General features: G+C 43.6%; 1 protein-coding gene across 1 annotated transcript in view; it reads right to left on the minus strand.

The window, feature by feature from the left end:
• Positions 1-498: 498 nt before the first annotated feature.
• Positions 499-14,584, minus strand: part of Onecut2 (one cut homeobox 2) — a 34,737-nt gene continuing 20,651 nt past the window's right edge. Inside the window, exon 2 of the mRNA XM_090353039.1 lies at positions 499-3,876. Within this exon, the coding sequence (XP_090209165.1) occupies positions 3,590-3,876 (287 nt within the window). The 3' untranslated portion in view covers positions 499-3,589. The remainder of the gene's footprint in view (positions 3,877-14,584) is intronic.

The following is a 14,584-nucleotide window of genomic DNA, read 5'->3' on the forward strand; positions in this document are numbered from 1 at the left end:
GTTGATCGTTAGAAAAAAGTGTACATGGACTGTGAATGAGGGACAAAGAGAGCACAGGGGAAAAGTGAAGAAACGATGCCTCAGATGGAATAAATTACAGAAATCACAAAACTCCACGTCTGCTGCCCACACAAAGGGCAACCCATGTGGATGAGGGAGGGAGTGGCACAGTGGACAGTGGGGCTCTTTCTCAAATCTGCGCTTTGTGTTCTTTCCAAGACTGAGAAACTTCTCCCCAACAGCACCACCGCTGCCCCACCTCAGTGCCAGCAGTGGTTGCACACAGGCTTGTCAATGCAAATTGGTAATTACCACCCTGAGGAAACCTGATCAACCCAATGCAACACAAGTCAGACTTCTCCATGAGAAATCTCCTGGTGGATCTGCTCACTGAGGTGGGTCTGAAATACCCTGATGGGTGGGGCATCTCCTGGAGAAGGGACTTCTGAGTTAGCATCGCATTCCATAGCTGGTGGGAATGGACCACAGAGCCTTCCCAGCAGTTACAAATCATCTCCCCTCATCTCCCGCCCACTGTTAATGGCCCAGTCTGGGGCCAGTCTGGTGGATGAACCTCACTCACCGCCTTGATCATGGTTGAAGTGTGATTCATTCGCACGACTATAAATAGAAACAAAACTCATATATACCATGAATTCACTCATCAACAAGTGAAGTGTTGAAGTGCCTGAACTTGAGTTTCAACCCTTCCCAGAAATGTTCATAGAAATCTGAATGGTCCAAGTTATCCCCAGTGGCAAATGAATGGTGGAATGGCATGAGAAATGGGCAAAATTCAGAACTGAATACAAATACAACTTAAGCCTGTGACGGAAAGAAGACATGAACTTGGACAGCAAAAACTTGGGGTTACCACTGATGTCAACTTGTTCTATATATGTATTCATATATTATATATATCTTTCTTTAGAAATGCAACTTTATAGCTGATTTTTAAAAAGCTAATAGAAAAGTAGAAACTGGCAATATTTTTTTACATGTTTCCCCACCCCTAAATGAAGCCCTGTTAAGATGGAGCACTCACATGAAAACGAGGCTGTAAATTCCTCTATAAATTCTTTGGTTCTGTGGCTCCAGAGAGGACATGTCATCAAGACCTCTACCCTTGACCCTCACTCCCCTTCCCTCCCCTGATGACGAGACTCTGAACACAGAAGGAACCAAGTCTAAGGGTTAAGCAAAGAACATTCAAGTGACAATGTCATTCCCTACACTCTACTGAACGAGAGAAGCCATTCAGTATCCCAACATCTTAAACTTGGAGTCCATGGAACCAATTACAAGATTCCATGTTGGAGTAAAAAGCCATAAAACAAAACTAAAGGGAAACAATAACAGCAAGTAAATGACCCTTTCCTTTTGTTGCTTAGAGAAAATAAAATTGATTACCTTTATACAGATCAATGGAGCTACTAGTATTTTTGCCAGGCAAAAGGAGACAATGAACTGAAAAGGAAAAAATAAAAAGGTGTGAGAAATCCTCATCTTTGGTATTGTAGCTGTTGAGGTTTCTGTTGTTCTGTTCCGTGTTTCTTTTGAAAAAACTGCATAGGCACAAATTAAAGACAATCTTCAACTTTAAAATTTCCGCATGAGTTGTCATTTGAAGCAGCAGCCACTGAGGCATCTCCTTATTTTCATCCATGTTTCAACCCTTTCTTTCAAATCTGCTTCCAAAAAAAAAAATGTCCCAAGAGGTTTGTTTGAACACAGTGTGTCTTCCTTTTGTTTTTGGATTTTGTTTGTGTTGTTTTGTTTTCTGGCGTGCTTCCTTCTCCGGGGTGGTGATTTGCACTGTTTACGGATTTTTTTCATTCATTTAATGGGACAGTTGGTTTGTTGCAGAAGTAGGTGCAGAAAAAGTTTCTTTGGTTTCGATTAAGTAGTTCATACAAAAGTCAGTCTCAAGTGTCTGTAAATCATTGCAGCGTTTGGCTTGCTTTGAACACCCTCACGGTGTCCAGCTGGGGCCATTCACTGGTAAGTATGCACGTTGTGACCTTAGCAATCTCCCCGAGTTCTGTGGACATGCTTCAGCTTGCTATGAGGAGGAGACAGCCCCAAACCAGACCTGGCGTAGTCAAGCTACTGCCTGGGTGGCTTGGCTAACATCCTTGGCATAGCTGGTCCGCTCAGCCAGATGGTGAGCAGAATTCAAGAGCTGAATGCCATTTGGAGTTGCTGAGGCTTTTCTGATTTCTAAAAGTAATCACAGTATTTTTAGGCTAGAAAATGGCAAGTAATAAGTGTCTTTGGTTTGCAATATTCTGCTTCTTTGGTGTGCTGTGTTTCCTCCAGACTTATTCAGTTGTTTTGCAAGGATGAGTCTACAATGGAAGAGTTAGGACTAGATGACAGTCATGAGCAACATGGATAGTGGTTTGATTTCTTTTTTCTTTTCTTTCTAGGAAACACTGGAAATATCCTTCCAAATGGGATGGATGTGGGAACAAAAATGAGGGTGAATGAGGTGACGGTCATAATGCACAATAGGAGGAATCAGATGATAAGTAAGTAAATCAAGAAGGACACATTAACGATCTAAAAAAATCTAGATCTTTTAAAACGCGGCATCGCTCCATGTACCGTAACAGGTAAGTCGGCCTTCTGAGTGTGCATCTGCGTTATGTACAAACAAAATTTGTATTGAATTGCAAAGTGTGCTTGAAGCCATATTCCCAACAATTCTGTAATGACTTCACAACAGTTGTACTGAACAATCCAGATGTGGTGAATCCAGAACCTTCTTTTGTTTCTGTTCATCTTTGTTGTGCTTGGTATTTTGAGCTCAGGTGAACTAATTTTATTTTTATTTTTTGACGGATCCAAGACCACATGAGATCTCCACAAGGTTAAAGAAAATTGTAAACTGGGTCAACTTAAAGCTTTCTAAACCATTCAATGAAAAGGTGCCTGAGTTGGAAAACAGGTCCTTGGATTTCTATTGTTTTTATTTCCATATTTTAAAACTTGTGCTCAGTAATTATCATTCGGATGGGGTTTTTGTTTTTAAATGTCATGGCTGTGAACTTTGGTGTACTGTGAGAGAATGAGGCGAAGCACTCAGAAAGCAAAGGAGGTCATTCTTGTTGCTGGATTCTTCTCTAGTGGTAGTGTCTTGGAAGCCTACTCACGGTCAAGTCCACAGGGTTTTCAGTGCAAACTGAATAAAGAGGTTTGACAGGACCTGAAGTGGACTGCTGACACATCATGCTGAGTTTAGCTGATAGCACGGTAGAATGAAGTCGCTTCAGAAAGGCCCCATTTAGATTTCTGGGCTGCTTGGTCTGCTCAGAGGACAGTGTTCGGCTCAAAGAGATTCATTTTCAGCTTGCGTTTGGGCTTGGTAGCCATCACAAACAACAACAACAACAACAAAAAAGAACACCTGGCCTATGATTACAGCTAGAAGTTTCTTTTCAAGAGAATTGTGCTTTCAAATCACCAGTGAAGGGCCCCAGAAAAGAATCCGACATCTTTTTTCCTTTGCGTTTCTTTTGGTATCTGTCATCGCCATTGTCGTTGGTTGTCATTGGGAGGTGACTTGTGCCAGGTGAGAGTCCTTGCATCATGCTTTGGTACAGGTGCTGGAGGTGGCGGAGGAGCCCCCTGTGCTCAGGTCGTCTTGCCACTTCTCCAGGCTGCGGCGCCGGGCGTTCATGAAGAAGTTGCTGACAGTGGTGAGCTCCAGGCCCAGCTGCTGGGAAATGGTGATCTGCATCTCCTTCGATGGGCGCTTATTTTCCTTGAAGATGGCAAAGAGTGTGCGGCGTTGGAGGTCAGTGAACACTAGGCGGGATTTCTTCTGGGAATTGTTCCTGTCTTTGTTTGGTTCTTGCTCTTTGCGTTTGCATGCTGGAGGGAAAAGAGCAGAAGGAGAGAAATCAGTGACTGGAGCTGAGGATCGGGCCCCAGAAGGTGATCCATCGAAAACACTGACAAAGTCATACGGGGGGTGAGGGGAGGATGTAAACTATCCAGCTGTATCGTACAGATCGCCCAGTTGCCAATAACATTCCTTCCTAGGTCATTCTGGTGATGGAAGGCCCTCCATAGCTAGCGGGGGATGGGAGAAAGGAGAAGATGGGGCTAGTTTGCAGTCTGGTTTGGAGTTGACTGTTGAGTGTCTTTCACTTTCAGCCATTACTCCTATCCAAAACTTTTTTTTTTTCCATGGGGAGAGTGACCTTAAACCAAGTTCCCAGAGAGGAGGAAGCCTAGTGGGATAGTTCTTCTTTTATATTCACTCTCTAGAATTGTTTTCAGCTGAGCTGAAATTACCTTCTGGCATCCAAACTTAAAAGTGCATATTCCTCCCCCACCCCAAATCAAGGCTTTCTACCCATATGACTAACAAAAATTGTTAACAGAGCAAAATTAGAAGTGACAGAATGATGATATCATCCTTACCCAAATCTTCTTCATCCAGACTGGAAAGATTGAAAAGGCAGACGGAAAGGAAAGACCATGAAAAAGAGTGGCTTAGCCTATGTTGGCTAGCTTGAAGCGAAACCAGTACAGAAAGTAGGAATGGGTATCTACATCAGACAGATGTATGGTACACAGGACACTGAGTTATTCCTACGATGCAGCGAGCAAGTCAGTCCAAATATTCCTCATTGGCTCCTTTTGGATCAAGGACCCAAGGAATTTTCAGGACAATGATAAGTAGCATTGTGACTCTTTCAGGAAATTGGTGCACTTCCAGACAGATTTGGCTTCTCAGGAAAGTGACTAATAAAGCTTTAATACGAGAGGACATACAATCATCAAGTTGAGACACAAGAACATGGGCTAAAATCACTTAATAGAAATCCCTGCTCTTGAAGGGCAGTGTAAAGTCTTAGCAGAGCTACCTAGGGAGCAGTCATCTCAAAGCCCTGGGTGGAGGGGGGGCAGGACCGGGGTGTCCCTAAACCTCAGTCCAGCTATTTGCTGCTCCACATATTCTGAATGGGAGCATTCTGTGCAGAGAGACCCCTTCTGTGTATGAGTAACCAGCCAGGCAGCCACCAAGTATTAAGTCCAGGCTGTGGTCTTAATATCAATGTTCTCCCTAAATTTGTATATTGAAATCCTAGCTTCCTTTCCTCTACGAGCAGTAGATACTGGATACAGATAAATGGTGCTGAATTTCAGAACTGTGGGTCAAAAGTAAATAACTAAAAACCCTAGCTTTCAAGGTGAGAGGGGCCCAGTCATCCTCAGACATGGGGGATTAGTGCCCCATCAACAGACCCCCAGTGAGGCAAGCGAGCTGCTAGCTCTGAACAGAAAACAGGATCTCAATAGCCAGGAAATCTGCCAGCCCGGTAGGAAGTCACAGCTAGGGAAATCAAGCAGAATGATGTTCATTTTGACAAGAAATAAACAGGAGACTGAAAGGGTGAAAGTGATGGCCCTAGGGCCACACTCCAGGTTTCTGGCTGACCCAGGACTGGCACCATTCCCTACTGCCCTGTAGATGCGGCGTCTGTGCAGGGCCGGTCTGTGTAGCACAGGGGGCTTTCACAGTCCCCCTGCAGGCCCCTGATCCCACTGCTGCTGCAGATTCCTAGACCTCCACACCTGCCAACCTCTTGGACGCCTGGCACTGAGCCTTCGGCTGGAGGATTCTCAATAAGTAATGCTGCATGATCATCTCGCTGAGGTCTTGTGTCAGTTCCTACTTTTGAGGGTTTAATCAGATAGCCCTCAATTTTCATACTAATATGAATTATCCTTCTGATAGTGCTGTTCTTGTGCGTTTAATAGGATGTTTGGATAACTCTTTGCCTTTTCGCTAAGATCAAATGTAAGTTGGGTAATTAAGGTTGACACAGGTCTATATTGGTTTTGTCAGAGTAAATTTTGTGAGATATGGGCAGATTAGGTATAAGATATATATGTAAGAGAGAAGATTCTTAAAATGAATGGCAACTCCAAAGACAGAACAGATCAATGCATTCTACCCACGCATTTCTAATAACTTTCTAAAGCCACCAGATTCACATCATCAAATGCAAAGCAGTTGCCAGGAGCTTGAAAAATGAAAAGCCCTAAATAATAAGGCAAGAGTTCCATAATCTGCACAGAGTCCTTAAAGCTGGCAATTGTCAGCCCATAATTCTTATTCACAAAAGTGCAGTCAGGAGCTGAAGGAACTTGCTTTGAAAATCTGAGGAACAGCTGATAGATTGAATAATGCCTACTATGAGGTTGTGTACCTCAGGATTCTTTGAATAAGCTATGGTGCCAGATACTCCCAGAGGCACAGCAGAGGTGAATTGCACTCTGTAGTCACTATGTACCCATTTCTGAGTAGCTAGGAAAGTGACAGTGACTCCCTACAATCTAGGAATGTGTTGGAAGCTTGATGTTGAGACAACAGATGCTAATAGGTAGTACTGTCCAGGTCCTGCCACAGCCTCAGGGCGCTCAGTCTCTTGAATGAAATTTGGCTACAGGAGGTGCAAGGGCAGCAGTTCTTTAGACCCCTCAGGTCTGTTCCTGCTCGTTCTTCTGGAGAAAAGAGGGAAGACATGCTGTGGAGTGATGAAAGAACTGTCGGTGGGGTGTTGGTTTTGAAAGGACTCAGTTGTTCTTGACATCCCTGTCTTTCTCTCCCTGGGAGGGGACTTGTGTGGGGGGCATGAGGAGGAACAAGAGTTCGTTTCTATTACAAAGGCACAGATAAATCATTTATGTCCCTACAATGGGATGATCTACCCAGGCTACTATTTCCTCCCTCCTTCCCTGCCTCTCTTTCACTACATCTGTCTGCCTGCCTGCCTGTCTGTCTGTCTGTCTCCCCTACCCCCTCTTTTTGCCAGATCTGAGGCTTGAACTCTGGGCCTGGTGCTGTCTCTGAGTTTCTTTTGCTCAAGGTGAGCACTCTACTATTCAAGCCATAGCGCCACTTCCAGCTTTTTTGAGTGGCTTATTGGAGATTAGAGTCTCATGGAATTTTCTGTGTAGGCTAGCTTCAACTGCAATCCTCAGATGTCAGCCTCCCGAGTAGCTAGGGTTATGTGAGCTACTGGTGCCTGCCCCACCCTGCTCTGGAAAGACTATAGTTGACTCAGTAATATTGAAACAGGATTGAGATGACTAAATGTGCACCGAAGAGCTATATATAATCTCTGATTAGTAACAAAGGGAACAGCCACTACTTGGGGATGCAGGTTCCTTGGTAGAAAAAACTTTTACACCACTCACTTCTGAGGGGGAAACTGTAAGAAAAGAGGTTCTGGTTTTGACTACCAGCCCTTGCTGAGATCCTGCCATACCAACTTGCCTTTAACCTGGTTTCCATTGGTTGAAAGATTTCCTAGGCTCTGAGAACTTAGCCTACCTGCAGCATGGGAAGCCAAGGCCAGCCTGCCTGAGGAGAAGGACTGTCCCCATTCCATCCATGTGGGATCACTGGGTCAGCTGACCCGGGTTCTGACTGTAGATGCTTGAGTGAGCCCAGCTGAGACCTGCCAAGTGTGATCTGGCTTGGAAGAACCACCCAGCCAACTCATAGGCTTCTGCTGAGCAAAAAAATAAACGCTGTGTTATGCCAACCACCTTGTGGTTCTCTACTGGACACCATGATACCAAAGCCAAGAACAAATAACTCTCCTTACGGGAATAGCCAAACACAAGGGAGAGGCCTCTGTTCAGTGTCCTGATAGCTCCCCATTCTACACCAGCCACCTATCAGCCTGTATGACCTTAAGCCGCCATTTCCTCACCTGCGGACTGGGAGTTTTAAGGGCCACAGTGCCAGGATGTCAAAAGGCTAACTGGACTGCTTAGCTCACAGTAGGTGCTCAGTAAATGTGACTATTCTTTCTTCCTTTACAGAGGAAAAAAATGGAGGTGTTAAGTGAGATTAAAAATTCATGATCTGATCTGCTTCTCCAAGCCTTACTCAATGGTAACCTTCCCAGAGGAGTAAATGGCAAATAAAAGGTTAAATATTTTTATTTTCCCTCATGAAACTGTCTCATAGTCAACTCCTAGCCTTGGAGAAGAGGTAATATTGTGTTTTTACATATGTGTCAGAAATCCTAAGAGGCTTGAACCACTAGGCTTTCATGACATCACTAATTTATATCTAAATACATTCTACATAGGATGGGTATTGTTAGCCCATGATAAATAATGCAGAAGTGCTCCATTCTCCTTGCATTCATTAAATACTTGCCCTGAATAAGTCCAGGAGGATATTGCCAGGATGGAGGGTGGGAAACAGGGGAGAGAAAACCATCCAGTGAAGAGGAGAGATGAACTCACTGTATCTCGATCCTCTGAAGAGTTGGCCTTCTGGTGCCAACAGAATAGCAAGCCCATGGAGAGGCATGCTGTCCAGGAGGACCGTTCTTCCTCTGGAACTAATCTGCAATAGTCAAGAGCCTCTCAAATAAGACCAATAGGATCCCTTGCATTGAAGCAAGGAAGCAGTGGAAGAATGATACACTGATGGTACATATTTAATGCTCAGTAAGCCATCAATGCTGGTAAGTCTTAGTCATGCAGCCTCTTGGGCCAGCAGAGAGACAGATGCCAGCACTTTGCTACAGGGACAGGGGGAGGAGCAGCTGGCTCACAGAGTTAGGCTCAGGGGCTAAGCAGTTTTATCAGCCTGGGGGCCTGCTGAAATCAGGACCTGGTTATCACCAGGCAGAAAGGAGTGCTTGCTGTTATTATAAAGTCATTATTTGATTTTGTGCCCCCTAAAATTTTGGCAATTACATAGTTTGCAGCTTAATGCTTTTTGTTTTCTCTGCCTCTTAGGTTCCTGGCTAATCACCAAAGCCTTCCTTTTACCACAGAATAAGGACAGTGATCTTGGGCCCTGAAAACTGAACTTTTCACTTCCTCCTATTTCTCCCAGTCCCTTTGGTCTGAGTCAGATGGGAAGCATAATGGTTTTGCCCCAAGCCGGCTCTCTCTGAGACTCAATCTCCACAGACCAAATGCTTATCCACTCAGGCAGCAGACAGTCACCTCTAGACCAGCATCCATTTTGGAAGATCAAGAGCAGAACAGGAGATACGCACTGCACAAATGGACTTGGGCCATTTCTGGTTGATGGGTTCTTCTGCCTCCTTTTACTCCTTTCTAATTGTAGCTGTAGGCAAACTTTGGCAAGACTAACCTCTAAACCATTTGGCAAAGTATCCTGGGCACACAAGATACTCCAGGAGGAATGACCCATGGGCCAGTCTAAGAGCTGCTGTCCCAGCAGCCTGGCTGATTAGGACAAATATTTTGGGCGAGAGAATGTGGGGGGCAAGTGAGGAGAGGAAAGAGTTGAGAAAGAAACAAGAGAGCACTGAAGGACCACATAACCAGGAGCACACCCCACCTTTTTCACTCCTCACTCTAGAGACTGGACAGTGGGTAGTGGGGTTTGGGGAGTCCTCAGGTTAGAGATGCCTGGAATCCAGGGGCTTGGTGCTGTCAGACATGGGGGTACATTCACCCCTGATATGAAGTACATTTCTGATTATGAGGTTATTTCCTGTGGCATCCTTCTCTTACTTGGAAACTGTGAAGGATCAATGATAAATTATTGCCCTTTCTCCATATCCCATAGCCCTCCACTTTCTCTGGAAGGCTGGGTAGACTACTATAAGCGCTTCTTGATCAACAGAAGGCGAACAGTATAGTGACCTTTCTCAGTTTGTGGGCCTCAAAGTCATTCTCTCAAGTTTTATCCCCTATCCCAATACAAAGTCACTGGAAGGCTCTCAATGCCTGGCAACTTGATTTGCAGGGAAAAGAATGAGGCCCAGGGCAGCCACAGGGCAGGAGGAATGTTCTAGAGCTCTTTGTGTCTTAGACTGCCAGTACTCAGCCATCTGGCCAAGCCCAGGGAAAAGTGTGAGGCCCAGGGCAGCCACAGGTCAGGAGGAAGGTTCTAGAGCTCTTTGTGCCTTGGACTGCCAGTACTCAGCCATCTGGCCAAGCTCTCAGGGAGGAAGCACACAGGAGTGTATGTACCAACTGAGGATGTGCCTTCTCCTACTTCCCTTTGAGCAGAAATTCTGAGAGCATAAGCAAAGAGCTCCAAAGAGCAGGCTGCTAAAATCCAAACAGGCTGCTAGGCCAGTGCTAATAGAACTCTGGGGTCTCAAGGTAGGAGGACTTAGGAGAGTATTTGGTCCAATCTCCTATTTTAGCGATAAGGAGACTGGCTAGCATAATTCACTCAACCCTAAAAAGAGCTGGGCAGTATCAGAAACCTGAGAACACAGATGTCCTATCCACTCCAGTGGGCATTTATGAATACATGGGTCACAGCCTTAGAAGCCTGGATTATTAACCATCTATTTTGCCTACGCAAATCCTGGTGAGAAGGACCTGTAGCCTCTTTGCATAACTGCATTCCTCTAACCCATCCAGGAAGCTAGGAGCTGTAAAAACAAATATTTGATTCTAGACAGGAACAGTTGGCTTCAAATGGCTAGAAAAGCCTGAGATAACCTCTCTTTAACTTCCCACTATAACCACCTCAAAGATTTAAAATAAAGGCTAAAATTTAGTACACTAAAAACTACAACTGCAGGACCGGGAGTTTGGCCTAGTGGTTAAAGTGCTTGCCTAGCATGCATTAAGACCCGGGTTCGATCCCTCGGTACCACATACATAGAAAAAAGCTGGAAGTGGTGCTGAGGCTCAAGTGGTAGAGCTCTAGCCTTGAGAAAGTCCAAGGACAGTGCTCAGGCCCTGAGCTCAAGCCCAGGACTGGCAAAAAAAACAAAAAACAAAAAAACAAACTACAACTGCAGTCAACCCATTTTGAACATTTCTGAGCAATTTTTACCTAAACCCCAAACCAATGGAATTAGATTAAAAATAATATCTGGGGGATGAGGAACATGGCCTAGTGATAGAATGCATGCCTAGCACGCACAAAACCTGGGTTCAATTTCTCAGTACCACATACACAGAAAAAGCCGGAAGTGGTGCTGTGGCTCAAGTGGTAGAGTGCTAGCTTTGAGAAAGCCCAAGGACAGTGCCCAGGCACCATCTTACAATGAATGTGCTGATATCCAGAAACAAACTAATGACCATTCCCCCCCCCCACACACACCTCTTTCTACTGCCTACTTCAAGCTTGACTGGGCCTAGTCATTTGTAGATGATCAGGATAGAACAGATATATTAAAATTAGTGAAAACCAGGGAAAGGGATTGTGATATGCAAATCAGAAGAATTTCATCTGTAGACATCAACAGTTAAAGAGCATTTTAAAGAATCACTTGATGGTAATGGCTTTTGTGAACAAAAAAAATCATGAAGAAGAAAAGCAGAAATCCATAGTGGTATGTGCCATCAAAAAATAAGATAAAAAAGTTTCAGGAAAATGAGAGATCAGTAGTAGCACTGGATAAAATAAAGAACAAAACAGGCAATGTTTGTAGGGTTAGGATTTTGCAGCTCAGATTATCTTTCCTGCTAGGGTTCATTCTTGTTTAATTATTCACAAAACATATCTATGTGCTGTTTATTAAAACAAAATAGCCTGAGCTAGGTGCTGGTGGCTCACACCTATAATCCTAGCTACTTAGGAGGCTGAGATTTGAGGATTGCAGTTTGAAGCCAGCAGTAAAGTCCATGAGACTCTTATCTCCAACAAACTACAAAAGGTCAGAAAAACCACTGTGGCTCAAGTGGTCCAAATAAGCTCGGGGACAGTGCCCGGGCTCTGAGTTCAAGCTTCAGGACCAGCATGAGAAAAAAGAAAAAGAAAAGAAAAGAAATAAAGAGACACTAGCCTGAGGGCATACTCTTAGTTTACTAAAAATGTAATCAAACTTAGAAGTGCAAGATTGTGATATTGTCCAAAGAGAAAAAGAACAGCCAACACTCTTGGCTGTTCCAAGACATCCTTAGGAAATTTATGACATTAACAATGTACATTTTTTAGAAAAGCTTACACTAAAAAAGCTGAAAGAAGGGAACAGAGTGGTGTTCCTTTCCACAACAAGATCTCAATCATGTGAAGTTTCTCAGAGTTTAGCACTAGATTTGGAAGTCCAAAGATGATTTTAGATGTCAGACATGGAAAGCCAAACATCTGTGGCTATAATAAATCAAGAAAAAAGTTTCAAAGCATCTAACTTTCAGATGAGAACTACAAGCATGACTACTGCTCAATATTATGTCAGAAAAACAGCCAATAAAAAATAAGAAAAATAAGAAGTCAAAATTTAGAAGGGAATGAAACTGATTTTTTCTTTAAATGACAAAGATTGACACAAAGAACAACCATGGGCAGGCTCTGTCCTAATTATGAAAGCTAATTGTTTCTCTAGTCAGAAATAGAACTTCATAATTATATGCTAATATGATTGTTTTTTCTTAACTTCGAAAACCTGAGAGCCTCCAAGACAAATTAGAATAAGGAAGCTCAGCAATGTGGCCAGTTACCAAACATTAAAAAATCAATACTGATTATGCATACATAAAAAATATCTAAGAGGGCTGGGAGTTTGGCCTAGTTGTAGAGTGCTTGCCTAGCAGGCAAGAAGACCCGGGTTCGATTCTTTGGTACCACATACATAGAAAAAACTGGAATTGGTGCTGCGGCTCAAGTGGTAGAGCTCTAGCCTTGAGAAAGTCCAAGGACAGTGCTTAGGTCCTGAGCTCAAGCTCAGGACTGGCAAAAATAAATAAATAAATAAACAAATAAATAAATAAATAATCTAAGAGAAGATACAGATAAAAGTGTTAGAATAAAATATAAAAATGTAACAAATTTTCCTAGACTCATAATCAGTAAACAAAAATCAATGGCCCTTTGATGTAACATAACCAATAGCAGGTAAAATTATTTATGTATTTAATAATGTAGTTACTATACATACTTACAAACATATTTATATGTTGATATGGATACATTTGTACATATGTATATAGTAACATGTAAACATAAATGTACTTAAACACTTAAACTTTAAAAACTTTATTGTTGGCATAATGTATAGAGGGGTTACAGTTACATTCATCAGGTAGTAGGTGCATTACTTCTCATACATTGAAACCCCTTCTCATGTTTTTGTCCCCCTTTCCCTCTCGCACCCCCTCCCAGTCATATTATTCCCCCCCCTTCCTTTCCCTATTTCAAATAAACAAAAGGGGCTTGAGCTCAGGGCCTGAGTGCTGTCCTTGGGATTTCTCAAGGCTAGAGCTCTACCACTTGAGCCACAGCACCACGGCAACTTTTTTCTATGTCTGTGGTGCTGAGGAATTGAACCCGGGTCTTTGTGCATGCTAGGCAAGCACTCCACCACTAGGCCAAACTCCCAGCCTATAATTCATCCCACCATTCTCCTCCATCTCTCAGTGAAGTTATTATTGATGAAGGCCACGTAGGAGGCTGATTCCTGCACGTATGGAGGACTTCAATAAGGCTGTTGTGGCACTGTACTGGGACAAGATTATAGGGCCGCAGAGTCATGTACAGAGCAGAGAGCACAGAGCATGGAACCCTTGATTCCATGACTAAGTTACCGGTATAGAATGTGGGGGAAAGAACAGTCTTCCCAGAGGAAGTCAGCTGGCTGGCTGGGTGGTGGGAGGTAATGCTTGACTTCTACTTCATGCCATATACAGAAACTACGTTGAGCATGGATCGCAGATAGTAATGTCAAGGAAAACAAGAAAGCATTCAGAAAAGCAACACAGGGTAATATCCTGGGAAAATTCTTTTAAAACTCAAAACACATACTGAGCCACAGTTAAAAAGATTTATGCATTAGGACCCGTTAAAATTAAGAGCTTCTATTTATCAAAGACAGCGAGAAGAGTAAAAAGGATATTAGCCTTGGATATTTGCCACATGTGATTGGCAAAGGGCATGAAGCCAGAATACATGACATCTATTGGAAATCAATAAGAAAATCGCAGACATCCTAATATGAAAGACTGGGATCGGCATTTTGCAGAAGAAATCTGAATTTCCAATAATTACATAAAAAAGACACTCAGTATTATTAGCAATCCCAGACAAATTAAAGCTACAGTCCCTGACCCAAGTAAATGGCATAGGCATAACATCTGAAGAACAGCAAGGACACGACTCTAGCAGAAACCCTCTTGGGCTGCTTTGGGGTACAAGTTGGTATGGCAGCTTGAGAAGGGGCTAGGCAGTATCTGTAAGGTTGAACATCTTTGTGCCTCATGACTTCATGACATTCTGTTCCTGGGCAGATTCCCTTGTGGCAGATGATATCACATGTGAATACCTGCCCGGGCTTTCACCACTGCACTGCACACTGGCCCCACTTCCAACTACTAAGCACCTTCAAGCCCCTGCCAGATCCTGCCCTAGCCACAGAAAGGGCGATGCAATATTTCCTAGGGAAATACTGTCTACTCCAGAATGTCTGTCCATCCGTGGATGATTGGAGCTGACAGACAAATACCCCGTCCCCTTGTTCTGCTGGGACACAACCTCAGGTGTCTTGTCCATGGAGAATCCCAGTTACACCCACAGGTGGAAGCACAAACTGCCACAGGGGGAAGGTGCTGGCTGAAGCAACTCTGACGGAGCTCTGCTTGGGTGTCTCCACTCATCTACTAG

Source organism: Megascapheus bottae, chromosome 19 (assembly GCF_031878675.1).
Source record: "Megascapheus bottae isolate mThoBot1 chromosome 19, mThoBot2.hap1, whole genome shotgun sequence".
In the NCBI taxonomy this organism is placed as follows: Eukaryota; Metazoa; Chordata; class Mammalia; order Rodentia; family Geomyidae; genus Megascapheus; species Megascapheus bottae.